General features: G+C 38.7%; 1 protein-coding gene across 1 annotated transcript in view; it reads right to left on the reverse strand.

Moving 5' to 3' along the window:
- LOC133521654 (mediator of RNA polymerase II transcription subunit 13) overlaps nt 1–16,119 on the reverse strand; it is a 136,803-nt gene that overhangs the window by 91,320 nt on the left and 29,364 nt on the right. Inside the window, exon 2 of the mRNA XM_061856741.1 lies at nt 4,156–4,468. Coding sequence (XP_061712725.1) covers nt 4,156–4,468 — 313 coding nt within the window. The remainder of the gene's footprint in view (nt 1–4,155; nt 4,469–16,119) is intronic.

Consider the following 16,119-nt stretch of genomic DNA (forward strand, 5'->3'; position numbering starts at 1 on the left):
ATATAGACTTTGGAATACGTCGTCGCCGTCGTCTGCCAAAAAGAAGTTTATCGTATCAGGGCGTTAACCTTCGAATATGATAGTAACGTACTGATATTTTTTTCGTGCGTTCGCTCGTGTTAATGCGTATCCAAAGTACCACATGGAAAGGCGCATAGGTACATCACAATTGTTGTACCATTGGTCCAATGCGCATGTATAAATTCAATAGATACAAAATATTACCTGATGGTAAAACACACACAGACAAGGGTTTTTTAAAGATTCATATGAAATAGATTACAGTGGTAGATTGTCATATGGGCCGTCCTAATGCAACGCGACTACGCGATTATCGTAATTGAACCTTTAAATCAATTTCTCTTCATTATATAATATTTAGAAACTGCCAACAGACACCCCTCTCAATAACTCTCAGACTAAACCTCATCTAAACAAGGCTAGTTCTCTCACACGGGAACAGAAAGCGAGCCACCGCAGAAACGCCTACTACACGGGCTGATGACACGAACCGCCCTTCCAGTTGGGCGGTCGAACTAACGCGACCAAGTAGAAAAGGTATAAGCCTCTACGAGTCAAGTTGGAGATAAGACTTTTTAATTCGGCATGGTAATATCGGGTCTCGGTGTGGAGGCGGGTGGAATGCTCTTTTTGCTCGAGTATAGACATTGATTTTTTATTCCAGTCTTTGAGTTTGGTCGAGATATTTCGTCTTGGTATTGTTCTGATATTGTGAGAAATGTTTAATTGATGTCATTGAAAAGTGCAGTTCAAATTTCAAACACAAGTATTCTGTTTACAAACATAGCTGTTCGAATTCAATTACAAGAGGGCCTCTTTCTAAATAGAATTTCATACAGCTACCCGTTTTTGTCGTTATCAAGTGTATAATCTGAATAGCCATAATATCCTTAAAATGCAACACCGTCGTAAACTTCACTTGGCTTGTCTGCTCTTTGGTGTAATGAAGTATAAAACCCCCCCATATCTCTTCAATAAGCTATGTTGTATTAAGCTTCGCGAACGCCGTAACTGTGGGATTCAACTGTTAACGCCGCGCCATGCCTCAGCTGCTTTTCGGGGAAGTTTTCGCTACGCCGCGTCGAAGGTCTGGAATAACATCCCTCCCCCCTTGAGAAACCTGCAAAGTATTCATAGTTTTAAGTCAAAGTTGAAACAGTATTTACTTAATCACCAACTTAACCAGGAAGCCTACAGACTTGATACTAGCTGCCTGTAGTTTGTACGCTTTTACTTACGCTTACCACAAGTTTTTTGTTCCTTCTGCAGAGCAATAGTTCACCACTCCTGTTATGCCATACATGTTTGAGTATTATTATGTTAGTATTCGTCTTCCTCTGATGCTGTTTTCATAATATAAAAATCTTGTAAATTGATAAAATGGACGCTCGATGTTGGTCTGGTCTGTCATTGCCTTTTAGTTCGTGTAGCTACCGTTGGCGCTTGTTGCGTATGCAGCTGTAATGTTCAGCCAAGGTATGGTTGGACCGGACCGATACAGTGTTATGTTTACGATGCTTGATATAAAAATAATCTTTACTTAATTTAGTCGTTATCTTTTATCTATTTTTCAATTTGTTCACTCTATATTATTTTGTCTTTTTCCTTCTTGTCTGTTACCTTTCGTGATTTTTCTCACTTGATGGTCTCATCGGAAGATCAGCGCTGGAAGCCACCAGCAACATGCTGAGATGAGGCCATTTCGTGGCACTTTATACTTCCTTTGTTTTTGTTATATCATGTAATTTAATGTGTCTTGTTTGTGTCTACGAATAAAAAATATTCTATTCTATTCTATTCTATTCTATAAAAGGCTTAAAAACAGGTTCACTTTGTAGTGTAGCAATTTCATCAAAATGGGGCTTCGTAGTTTTTTCCATACCTCGTTTGTCTTTAGTAACGGATGCTGTATGTATCCATCCGTCTCGTAAAGGCGTTAATTGGCTTTAATCTGCTTCATAGTGCACAAAAGGAATTCGATAATTGCGTAATTATCGGCCATTTCATTGTTTTAATCAAGTTGTTGAAATATTGTGTTCAATGGTACCGGTAAAAAGTCGCTTCACAATACTTTGAACTCGCCGTTCGCCCACACGCGTCAGGCGCGCGACTTGAGCTCTCAAATATCGCAACTTCTTACCTATTTCCATTGAGATAAGGTAGGAAACCGCGTGACAAGAAACAAGTCAGTTTCATAGTCTTATACGCTTTATTCTTTAATTACGGCAGTTTTGCGGCGATGTAGTAAAAATAGAGTTGTTAATGGACATGAGGCTGGCTATAGGTGAGAACTTTGAAGGGCAGTGTTCTTTGTCCTTTAAGAGACTGTAGGTGAAATAGGCCTCGAAATACGATGTACTTTAGAAAGTACATTTTACCTTTCGTCTGTTTATTTAGGATCCCAATCACATTTCTCAATCCACCTTTTTGAGTTTTTTAATAACAATTTGTTGACTCTATGCGGCACGACCGTGATTCAGAACTCACGATTTTAGTAGCGCAGACACATACGAAAGCGTAAACTTTGTCAAAAATAACGAGATACCCAGTGTTCAGCTACATGTGTATTAAGATTTAGACCAGAGACTTTAAGACCCAATATAAAAAAGATAGACAAATAGAAAAACACTAGAGAAAACTAAACGCAAAATCTTCCAAAGGAACTATAAAAGTCAACAAGCCTAGAGATTCGGTGACATACGCGAACCATAAAAATGGCGTAGAAAAGAGATAAACGGTCGACCGGGGTCTATCCACCGCGACAAATCACTGAACGATCTGGGGTCGGCCGGTAAATCGACGACGATATTTTTCGGACGAACCACTCTATATAATCCCTGCGGTAGTGTATTACGACAATTGCTATGTGATTTTCGTTGGGAGTTAACGAATGACTATGTGAGTAGATTAAGTATTGCGATTTGTTTCAAAATCAAGCCCATTTTGACAATGACGATTCACATTATATTTACGAGTATAAAATAAACATTGCTGCTAGGTACAGTAAAAAATAATAATTTCAGTACCATTTCGTACCTTTTTACCTTTCGAGGCAATCAATATGAAAGTTGCAAGGGATATTTTAGGGTTTTGACGACCGGTTTGGCCTAGTGGGTAGTGACCCTGCCTACGAAGCTGATGGTCCCGGGTTCAAATCCTGGTAAGGGCATTTATTCGTGTGACGAGCATGGATATTTGTTCCTGAGTCATGGGTGTTTTCTATGTATTTAAGTATTTATAAATATTTATATATTATATATATCGTTGTATAAGCACCCTCAACACAAGCCTTATTGAGCTTACTGTGGGACTTAGTCAATTTGTGTAATAATGTCCTATAATATTTATTTATTTATTTATTTATTTATTTTATTATTATTGTCACTGTAACAAGGTACGAAATGATATGTAAACAAAACAAAATCGATCCAGTGAAACGATCAAAATGTGCAGAAATTGTCACTGTCAGATGGCATTCGTCAAATCGGTGTAACAGACGCCAGGTGCGATAACTGACCAACGTATGTGATAAAACAAGTCTACTGGAAAAATGTAAGAAAGGCTCTGTAAATAATGATTTACAGTAGGAAAGTCTGAGGAAGCTGCAGATTTTTACTCTTTGTCCCGGGATGACACCGCGAGATTATAATCTTTCAGGCTAATTACCGAGCGTACAAAGCAACTCGGTTAACGGGTGCTTAACGAGCTGTTAAGTTGATCTATTATGAGGGGTCTCCGGTAAATTTAATCTAGTGTCTTATAACATTTGCGAATTATGCTCGATGACTTGTTTAAACGGTAGCAATTGCTTCTTAAGGAACTGTTCCAACTTATTGAAACGGTTCTGAATTTGTTTGCGTTTTCAACATTAATCTTTGAAAAATATTTATACGGACATCAGAAGCAGCTTTGCACACCTCGTCCAAAATGATCTGATCACAACTTTGTTAAGAGAATAAGACCGTGGGTCATTTAAAACACTAAACCTTTGTTGACCAAGTAGTTAAAACCCAACAACCTATCAGCCAGCATGGTAGTTCTCTAAGATGTGCTGAGTACTAAACCGATCGATAAAAGTCTCCTCCGTCTACGTCTTCAACTGATTGTGCACAAATTAAAAAGAAAAGTACTCACGTCCAGCAATCAGTTCCGGCGCAACCAAGCCATTCAGGTCCGGTTCTTCTCCATACCAAAAGATCCATAGCTCCTTGGCGGCGCGGAGCGAGAGCGGCGGCGGCGGCGCGGGCGGCGCGCTCATCTCATAGATATCCTGCGGCTGGGGAGCGGGTACGCGCCTCCAGACGCACAGGATATCGCCGGCGAGGCAGCGGGCATAGCTGCTGATCACCGGGTCGGCGAGCGGCGCGGCGCCCTCCTCCCCCTCGCCGCCGCCGCCGGTGGTCTCGCCCCAAACTAGCTTACGCCATTTTATGCCATACAACTCCGTCTGGAAAGAAGGAAGGTTCTTATTAATATTACGATCGATATCAGTTTCTTAAAACTCTATTAACACCCTAAGGTCCAAAGAGGTGCTGCAAGGATTATATGCAGAGGTTAAATAGATAGACTCCAATTTTAATGCATGGCAAGGAGTTCAGTCGGCCTGAGCCTTAAGAAGCTGTCAATACCTAAAGCGCGCAAACTGTCTATTTGTATCGGAGTAAATGAGATAGCACTGTCGCATGTTACTGGGCCTGCAGGTCTAGCATAACTTACATCCGCGAGAAGGACCGCGACTCGAGTCGACATTCCCGCAGCTGTCAAATTTGTCGATTTCCGTAGCACAACTGACACCCGCGACTGCAACAGTCGCGTAGAGAACTCAAAGTCGCGGCGCGACTAGTCAGTGTTCCCCGATGAAATCAAAGTGAAAAAATAATTGTTATTTACATGTGACAACACTGAATCGGAAACAGAGTTGCGCTATTTCATTCGTTCTTCGGTGGTAAAAATCAAGTTTTTTGTCGATGGTTATGTTTTCCTGTCAAAGTCAAGGAAATTTCAAATTTTGTCAACATTTTATTACGAGAATATATATGGAAAATATGTAAGTAATAGAACTTTATATATTCACTTTTGTAGCATTTATGAAAATTCATATTCCTTATTAATGTATTTTTAATTAAACTTATAATAATATATTCTTATAGTAAATTAAAATTCCCGGAATTGTGATTATTGGTTTGGTTCACATATTCCTATTGTAAGTAGATTTTAATTTTTTTCAGAATAAGTCCTGCATTATCCCAAACATCCAATGGAAGCTATTGTTAACAGGAAGATGATATCGAGATCTCAAGTGGATAGTCAGAAAACACTAGGCAAGAAGGTATCAAAGGCGGGGCTGTCGGATCTCCGCGCTAAGCAAGGCTGCTAATTCTGAGGAGAAAGAGGTAGTACTAACCTAACTTATGATCGCAGTCACTGTATCTTCTTTACGGATACGTACGAGTGTAAGAATTACCAATTTCTCCCGAATCTCCCGTAATGCAATCGCATTAAAGTAAAAGCAAGCAACACCTGACTGGCGTCCTACCTAGGATCCTAAATTATTTGTTCCTGATTACTGCAGTCAGACTCATACTAAATTCGATTACATTTTTACGATTTAGGATCCTGAATTAAGTAGGATGTCTAATTATATTGTCCTACGCCGCATGTCGAAGAAAAAGAAAAATGGAAAATAATTTTAAGTTAATGTAGAAGATGCTTAAACTATTTTTTAGTGTACTTCTAGAAGATTTTAATATAAGTTGCAATAATATATACTCTGAATTTAAATATTGTTTTTTTCCTAAATTCCTGTAATTTTTACCTGCAATGAAACAAATATAAAGTAGGTGCCTTGAAGCCGTCATTAAGGTCTTCCCTGCCCACTTCATAATGCCTACCTACTGCAACGTATACCATGACCGTATCAAGACTTGTCAAGCACGAAGAGAAGCACCTAGAACACGGCCACGATCATACGGTAGACCGTATGATGACCGTATATATACAGTCATAACGTAACTTGACATGAGCGTAACGACACTTTCAAAATATCGGTGTTGGCCAGTGACGGAATGGTCTAGTAGGTGATGACTGATAGTATTTCAATCAAAGCATAATTTGAAGCCTGACACGATCCTGTTACATAAAAGAGAAAAACCGTAGGCGAAAAGAGCTTACGAACAGTGCAACCACCCAGCGGGTTGCTGGCAGTTAATATGTTTAGTTGTGTTTTGTTGATGTTAAGAAAGGTTCCGAACGGTACCTAGTAAGAGATTGTTGAAATTAGACATTTAAGCGTGATCCTAAACACTACGGAGATTTTTTTTCTCCGTCAGTGGCAAACAACCTCATGGCCCGCCTGATAGTAAGCAGTCTCCGTAGCCTATGTACGCCTGCAACTCCAGAGGAGTTACATGAGCGTAGATATTCATATTTATAGTATTTATGTAGACTCATGCCATGCTGCTCACCTATAATCAGTGTCGTAGATAAATTTAGTAGTCTTTGCTATAATTATGTAGCGTAAATTACTAATGCGTAAAATTTCGTCTGTCTGTAAATACCTATTAGGCAATATTGTAATAATTTCGATAGTTTGTCTCCCATATTTGTACCTACCCATCTCATCGGCTCCGTCTACTTACAAGCAAGTGAGCGCCGTTCGTTTGTGGATGGAAGTTGTATTAGGAAGAAAGTTTTTAAAAGGGTACTTTTACAAACTTACTGACCTGAGTTGAAATTTTACAATTGTAACGTCATACTCGTACCTATGTACAGTCAGCGTCAAATACTTTGTAGCAACCAAAGTAGCCAAATAGTTCGGTACACCATATATTTAGTATGGTGTACCGAACTATTTGGCCACTTTGACTGCTACAAAGTATTTGACGCTGACTGTACATACAGCAAACTGTCTAGGATCAAAGCTCTAAACACCTTTCGTCAAGATAAAAACAGGCTCGTCGCACTTTAAATGCCGAAACTGTATTGGCATGGGATACGTGTAATAATTGTAATATACCGATTGATAATGACTCCTGAAATTATTAAGGGGCTACCAGGCCGAATTATGTTAATGTTATTATGTACTTGTATCAACGTGCATAATGAATATGGGGCGCGTAACATGCGTTTACTGATGGGTCCATACCTACTTCTATATCCCTAATGTACGTTTCCCACCGACCGGCGGGAATCGGGCCGCGCCGGAACGCATTTTCAATATGCCTACATATTAAGTAAGACAGAAGTGATGGAGTCCGACCGGCGCCGTCCGCGTCCGCCAGGAGCCGACCGGCTTGCGCACTACTAATGTGAATTATTTCATGAATTTTGCAAAAAAGAGTACAAGTTAACCACCCGCGAGAGCTAGTCGCGTTCTTAATGTCGCGTAGACTTCGACTCGCGGTTTGACGTAAATACGAGAGAATATTTTGTCTCGAAAATGGCAGTTGTGCTACGGATTTTAGTTCAAAGTCGCGATATTCTGTCATTTTGTGACAGTGACATTCGATCTCGAGTTTGTCGCGTCTCTCGCGCGTGAGTTGTGCTGCCACCCCGCGACAAGCCCTCAAGTCGCGCCGATCTGTCTCTTGTCGAGCTTGTCGCGGTAAGTCATGCTAGCAGTGCTGGGCAAGGGAATAATTAGAAAAATATTTATATTAAAAAAAGTGGATTATTAGTGTAATATTTTACTCAATAGCGGTTTAGATATAAATGTTTTGAAATTGTGATTTTAATTGCAGACCCATAAGTCAAAAAAATAAAGACATAGAACCGTTTAATTGTGATTTTAAGACCAATCTTTGCAATTATTTTCTATCGAGCCGATTTCGTTCAATCATGTATCGAGTACAACCACGGTCTTTGAAATATAATTAATATGAACATATTTTTTTCTTACTTGACTAAAACAAATAGTCTTTCTTAAAAAACTGTTTAAGTAACATCAATTTCAAGGACATTGGGTGTTGACAGCCTCTTAAGAAGGCTCTTACTTTACATTCATCATCTCTAAGCATAATTAACCCTGACAGGAATAAGCTAGGTTTAGTGTTAGACCTTTATGGACGTTTAATTACTGTGGTCGTTAACTGTCACTACCGTATCGGCATAACAAATTAAACGTACCGATAACACAAGATTTACACTTTTATGGACTTTTCTAAAAATCATCAAGGTTAGTTTATTTTATAATTAGACACCACAGAGAAATAATCACAACAACAATGAAAGCGGATGCAACGCGGACAGACCTCGAAATTCCAAAAGTGAAATTGGCAAACGTCCAGAGGTGCCGTGCCGTTTGAATATTGTAGCCGGAAGCTACAGCCAGAGCACTCCGTATTGTTGTAGGGAAAATCTGTGCAAATTATACTTGCACTGATGATATCTACTGGACTGGTGTGTTTTCGTTGTTAAGGCACCGCACACCGGCTGCGTGTGAGAAGATGTGCACGTCGTGCTCTAAAATGTTAGAGCTGTTTAAACATACGTCACTCAAGCGGTGTGCCGTCTCTTATAAGGATTTGTATATTACAACGCGATCTTGCACGTCTACGCACACGATTCCGGTGTGCACAGTACTTTCATTGAGAGCGCAAGGCGCAAGAATCAACGGAACTAGAGAAACTGTGACCTCGACATGCGAAATAACTCACATTTCTCATCTTAAGCCAGCCTGGTTATCGTCGGTTCCTGATATCCAACCTATGCACGATTTAATGGTGCACTAAAACTTTGCCTGATGAACATTCCACGGGTCCGTCAAAATTTAATTCCTCTACCTACAATCCCGCTTCCTAAAATAAATAAAAGACTGCTGTATTTCCAATCTCCAGAATAATCTCGCTTGTACGTATTGTACACGTTGGGCATTCACTAATATACTCCCCGAGTGTTAGAGTAGCCTGCTAACTTAGTAATTGGAATATCAACCACTGTTAGAGGGAGCTGCGCCAAAGTCAAGTTTTAAGTATTCATCTCGATGAAATGGAGATAGTTCCACTACCAGATAAGCTTTTTACTGCGACGGCTTGCCTTTGATCAACATTGTTAAAGTTTTATCACTACGGGAGCTTCGATCGACAATCATTTGAACTACAGATTATGATTTAGGTATGACGTGTCCTCTGTCCTTGGTGTTTTGTATAAATAAACTAGTTAGTCGAATTATGCACTTCTTCTTATTATGTTGTTCTTATTATGACGACCGGTCTGGCTTAGTGGGTAGTGACCCTGCCTATGAAGCTGATGGTCCCGGGTTCAAATCCTGGTAAGAGCATATATTTGTGTGATGAACACGGATATTTGTTTCTGAGTCATGGGTGTTTTCTATGTATTTAAGTATTTATAATTATATATTATGTATATCGTTGTCTAGGTACCTACAACACAAGCCTTATTGAGCTTACTGTGGGACTTAGTCATATTGTGTAATAATGTCCTATAATATTTATTTATTTATTTATGTTGCCGTCTCCTGCCGGAGGTTAGCAATCATCAGGGCTATTTTTACTTTCGACGCTGAAGCTTGAAACAGCGAACTGGTGCTCATCTTAAACCAGCAACTGAGGTTTTTGAGCCATACGGTACGTTTTCATCCAGCTTTTCGATTGCCTTGGATTTGGATTAATTATGCACTAGATTACTGACCTGGAGTAGTTGTAAGCTTTAACCACGTTTAATCGTGCAGACAATTACAGAATTCAATAAAACTAGCCTTCATTAAACAAATTCAGAGGAGAATTGTTTAATCTCGACGAAATGCTGATTAATTGATAATTAATGAATGAAAATGAATGCTTAGGACAATTTTACTACCAGCTTTAAAGCGTGCTTAAGTTATTTAGGTGTAATAACACTAATAACCGCGATCAGCATATTTATCGTTTATAGTACTAATAAAAGTGAATAAGTTACGGCGGCGTGTCTGAGGCAGGTGGTGACTTGATTATTATTCCGAACGAGATCGAGCAATCATCTATAGGTAACCAGTGTAACTACGTTTATAATCTAAAATAGATGTCATAACTCATAATAGGTGAATACAAAAAGTGTCAAAAACTCCATAGTGAAGGCCGGATTCGAGCTGGGGTCTTTAGCTATCGCGGCTAACGCCTTAAACCCCTAAGCCGTCTCGCCACGGTGGAACCTGTCCAAACCCGACTTTATGCCATCTTCGAACGACTAGGCGGCTTTGACGAACTCCGTACAGAAATGACACTTTCTACAAAATCGAAGTTTGACAGCGATTCAGGGACGAATCATGCTGTCCCTTTCTAATGTATGGCACCATCCCTATCGGCTATTTAGGGTTGTCAAAATTTAAGTCATCTTATCTGTGGTCTAATAATTGCTCGGAACAATGCTGAGCCGGACAGAGCCGAGAATGCCCAAAAGGAGGAGTGTCGCCCCACTGGTGAACTTTAATTATAATGGTTTCGTCGGAGTCGAATGCTTGGTAAATGGTCAGAATAAAGGGTTTGAGGCGACCTTGGCAATGCAAACGGCCGGTCAAATGCCCCCTTGTCTGGTGCTTTGAAATAGTAAGCAACCTGTTTTGTTACATTTGCACGGTCATTATTAATGCGGTGATCGATTTGAAAGGATTAGTTGCGAAATCATAACTGTAAATGACAATGCACTTAAATTTCAGCAATAAATACATTTTTGAAATTGCCAAGTTAAACTCACAAGAATAAAAAAAATGTACCTAACTTTTCATGCTTAGAAGATACATTAACTGAGCGAAATTAAGTAAAGGTATGACTTAAGACGAAAGTGGACGTCCTCGCAAAATCTCCTTTTCATACAAACGTAGTCTTAATTTTCCTTTCTGGACATTAACATTATTGAAAATATTTTGACACAATTAGATGTACATCAACCCGAGCCATACCCTTCGTTTGACTTTTTAAAGCATTAGCATTAAAAATTTTCCGCTCCTAATTCTTATAATAATCAAAAAATGTTAAAGAAAATCAAACGAATGGGCATATTTATGGTTAATATACTTAATATACATCAAATTATTATTACATATTTTTCATAAAGACAATATACAGAGAGGAAAATGGGGGAATACGTTTGTATGGAGAAGCGGCCGTCCTCTTTCCCCTCAAACTATTACTTATTTGCCTGCATACTCGTAGTTTTGATTCTTAGGAAGAACTCGTTGATATAGTCGCTCAATTGCACACAGAAAGACTTTTCCTTTTAATAATTTATTAATTTCACTTTTCCATTATGTAAATCTTCAAAATGCGCACGCGCGCTTCGGTAATAAAATACTGATTGACGGAGAAACCAATGAAATATAGTTTACGATCAACCTTGAGTGAGATCCTGAGATCTATCTACAAAGGTCTGTGCCAAGTAAGTGATAGCTCTAGCGAAAGTGAGATTTTTCTAGTAGTAGCGTAAATAGCCCGAAAGTGTCGTTCGGGTTTCTCGACTGAGGGAGAAATGATTTAATCACGTGACCAATTCTACCGTACCACAATAGTAACACGACACATCAATCGATAATCGTTTTCAGTATTTATTTACACTTTATTAGTATTAATGAATCAATATGAAAGTTACCAAGGACCATAAACCGAACCATCGAGGCAAAAATAAACGCTTTTGATATGTGTCTCTACCGAAGAATGCCAAAAATATCATGGAGAGATCGAATAACCAATGTAGAAGTTTTGCAAAGAATGAAGAAAAAAATGGAACTTTTGGAAACAGTAAAGAAAAGAAAGATCTGATACTTTGGACATATATATCGTAACAATAAATATGTAATTCTAAGAAAAATAATAGAAGGCAAAATAGAGGTTAAAAGAAGTAGAGGAAGAAGGAAGCTGGCCTGGATGGATAACATTAAAAGCTGGACTCATATTAATGACGCTGCCAACCTGAGCAGAATGGCAAAAGATAGAAATAAGTTCCGAGAGATGGTCGCCGACGTCAGATGATGACAAGGCACAACAAGAAAAAAAAAGTTAGTTTTTTTTATATCCTACAAAATCTTAACAATTCACAGAAGGATTAGACGATTAAGGGCCGGTTATATTGTTTCACTACATACACATCTATAGAAGTAAAAGTTCGAAGAAATTTCAGAAATATTTTGATTCCGATTAAAAGGAAAATTTCAGTGCCGATTAAAAGGAAAATTACGATACCGATACAAAAATAACAGATGTTTCCGAAAATATCAATGTGCAATTTTGTAATTTTGGATACTTTCTCACGGCAAATCAGTATGATTAACATCCGTTGGACTGCATTAATTATATTCATAGCCTAATTTATATTAAATTCTGTCATTTTAATGTTTGACAGTTTACCGGTTGAAATGAACTGCAACACTATAAAAGGAACGTTTACCCAGACGTGTCATACATAGACGCCACTATAATACGCTACGAAATGTCATTATGAATATTATGATTGGTGAATTAACAGTGTTTGATCTAAAATAGACTTCAAATGTTGTAAAAATGTGTTAATTTTGTTGGGGCGTAAATTTCTGCCCATTAAGGTTACCGAACCCGTCACATCTGCGCCCGCGCACCTGGCAGACGGCGCATCCCGGCGGGGAGACACGGTCACCTAGTCGCGTTGTCAGGCGATTGTGGGACTTAATGCGGGGGGTTAAGGTCGTTAATTGTGTGGGGGTAGATATGAAGGTTGGCGGTCTTTACTTTATATTAAGATCTTTGGTTATTATCTCAGTCTGGTTAAGTGGTATGACTTTATCACGCATTTACCGGGTGCAACAGTGAGGAGGATCTCCAAAATCTTCAACATACTTTTAATTACGAAATATTTGACTTGTAACCCACACAGCCACAGTAATGAATATTTTTTTTGGTACAAGCTTTTATAGCTGACTATTTTTCTTACCACAGGAAACTAATAATCATTGAGATAACTCTAAAAACCCCAAACACAATTAGGCTGCGTTGTTTCATCACAGAGTTCCTAAGGCCACCTGTATCCATCATCAGAGCAGTTCGATGGTAGCATAATATTGCATTGTCAACCCGACTTACACATATGCAATGTTATGTATATATATGATATGTATGCAAATTTTCAGCTTAATCGGAAATCGGGAAGTGGGTCAAAAGATAGTTACCAAGATTTAACCCACACGAATTAACTGACACACTAACAGGGCAAGTTAAATAAAAGCTTGTAAAAATAGCTTTCCCGGGAAGAAACCCCCTTACATCTTTTACGAATTTGTGTGAATAAGACCTGTACCCCTAGTGTAAATAATTTCGATTTCGAAACGTGACGCGCGTTTGCGTGAAGTCTCATTTTGTATGGGTTTTTGAACAGCGCGCCAAGCGGGACGTTTTGGAAAGTCAAAAATCTCATACAAAATGACACTTAACGCAAACGCGTACGTCACGTTTCGCTGTCGAAAATATTTACACTAGGGGTACTGTTTACTCATACGCTAAATTATATAAAGGTGTATTCCAAACTTCACCAACAATCGAATGTGATTTGCAATACATTGCGCGATTTGGTCGATTCATTGTATTTGTTGCTCCTACTGAGCCAGAAAATACCTAAAATGCTATTTGTTTGTATAAGCCTTTATGCGTTGTAAATATTGTAATGTATACTGATAATGTAATAATATAATAAGAGAATAATTATATTCGTCTTTGCAGTACTACCGATGCTCATGTACAAAACAATACTGGGAAATGCTTGTTTTTATATCTGTTAATCTAGATTCAGTATGACAATCGCAATAGGGCATTACACTGCTGTGACTGCGATAGATAAGATAAAAAAAATCAGCAGTCACTGATCTTTGCTACATTCCACGCGTCATTACAAATGGCGCCCTTGCCGTGTTCTTGTTACTGAACGCATACGTTCGCCATCAGATCAGATGTATCGGAGCGGCTGACGTGCTCAAAAATATCATAATACGCACTTAGACAATAGAGGCATGTTCACATATTTTTGAGCACCTTGGCCGCCCCGATATATCTAATGGAACTAATGCAAGAACCAGTGGTAACTATGACCTCGTGATTCGTAACAAATATACATGATCGAAGAGCGCACTTATATTGGTTATTTAACTTCCCTGCGATCTGAATATCTAACACTAAACGGCAAGTCCTTAAAAATAACCCTAACTTAAGTTCTTTACGGTAATGTTCAAATTTAGACCTTGATCCCTACACATAAGCTGTTAAATATGTTAGATGTGTGCATGTGAAAGAATGCGCCTCGTCTGGTTTCGTGAACGCGGGTTGACGGGCGGGCAGCTTTCTAGCGCCCGACGCTGCGCGAGCGCACGCTTCACTTTCTATTGTGTGACGTGACGTTACAAGTGGCGATCATAATGTTGTTTAATAATTATCTTGTTAACAATTGACAAACGAAATTTTGAGAGGATAATGTTTATTTCATAAATCTTGACGGCGATTTTTCCAAATGCAAATAATTCATGAACAATCAAAAACACAGATTCCTAAAAATTATATCCTTCAGTCAGATGACCACAGCACGTTTGTTACAAAATCAATACTCACAACTTGGCCGTTAAGTACGTAGACGAAATTGAAAGTATTGTTTGAAATGATACCATTCAATGGATGGATTAATGATTGGTTATTTATTATGATCCGTTAGTTCTCAACCACTAAGTGAAAGTAATTGGATCAATCAATAATTACCGGCAATAATAAAACATCTTTCGTCAAATAGATAAAGATAGAGGTATCTTTAACTGAAGAATCCTAAAAAGTTAATATCAGTGGCAGATTAAGGTAGCACCGGAAAAAATCCATGGACAACTGGACATATCTCTTCTTTTACTTTATTCGGCTCAAGGTTCGGTTTCGGCCACTCCGAGTAGCGTGTAGTCGGTCATTAATATTTACATAGTTTATCATAGATTTTCACATTGTTTATGGTGTTAAAGAAGAGTTCCGAATCCTAGGAAACGATAACAAAAGATGTTTAGGCCGAATTTTAGAAGCATTTTATTAATGTGCAATATTAATTGCTAAAAGCCCGAATTACTGCGCAAAATGCACGTGAAACACATCGGCAGCTGTCCAACATCCTCCATCATGCACAACTCAAATAGATTATGCCTGAAAAGCCGTAGCGAGTCAACAGGGGTATATTATGTAGAGATATGCCCGACAAAGAGCTCGGAAGGCGCAACTTTGTCCGGGAATTTACGTATTTGAATTTAAAATGTGGAGCGATGCGGCGGTGTCCTAGTGTTGGTTAAGAGTGTTAAGACAAGTCCTTTGCTTTACGACTCGACTGTGTGTTTCAACCTCATAACTACTTAGTTATGAGGTTGAAACAACAAGGAAACTTTCATTTTGGCAATGCAAAATTTCGATGCTCATACAAAGTATAGGTACAGATATCTAATCGCTAAGGATCCTGGATTCCTGTTAAGGTCGTCATTAGTATTTTGAGATTCCTCATTTGATGCATTGAGGTATAAGTGATCATTTTGTGCATTTATGGCAAGTCGCTTAAACTCCTAAACTCGAGTTCTTTTCAACTTCCTTCAGTCCAACAATCCTGTTCATAGAACCCCGAATTTAATGTGTAAAAAGAAACGAAATACATTGTCACCATGCAAAATTCATTTGTTAGGTACACCATACAATTACGCTTATATTGCTTCTAGTATTTAGATAAAATCTACAACAACATTGTTTACGGAATTTTTCTTCAAAGCGAGTCCTTTTGAGTTACTACTCGTTAAGAGTCCAGTTCCTACCAACACTAGTGTCCTTATACGAATATAGACGGAATATTCGTATAAGGACACCTTTGAGATGTTGAACTCAATGAAGGCGTGCTTCCTACCGGAACTATATAGTTCTGCATCTGCAGTGATTACGTATTGACGTCTAAATATGCGCGTTTTTGCCGTAAACAGTGCAACGACGTTTGTTACAAGTTAATTGCGGTAATAGGTCGAAAAAGGCTTAGGAGTGGCTACTTTTGCCGCAGTGAAGCAGTAATGTAACTACGAAGCGAAAAGTAATATTTCAGAAAAAGTTCAAAGGAAACTTTCATTTTGGCACTGCAAAATTTCGATGC

Source organism: Cydia pomonella, chromosome 9, assembly GCF_033807575.1.
Source record: "Cydia pomonella isolate Wapato2018A chromosome 9, ilCydPomo1, whole genome shotgun sequence".
Lineage (NCBI taxonomy): Eukaryota > Metazoa > Arthropoda > Insecta > Lepidoptera > Tortricidae > Cydia > Cydia pomonella.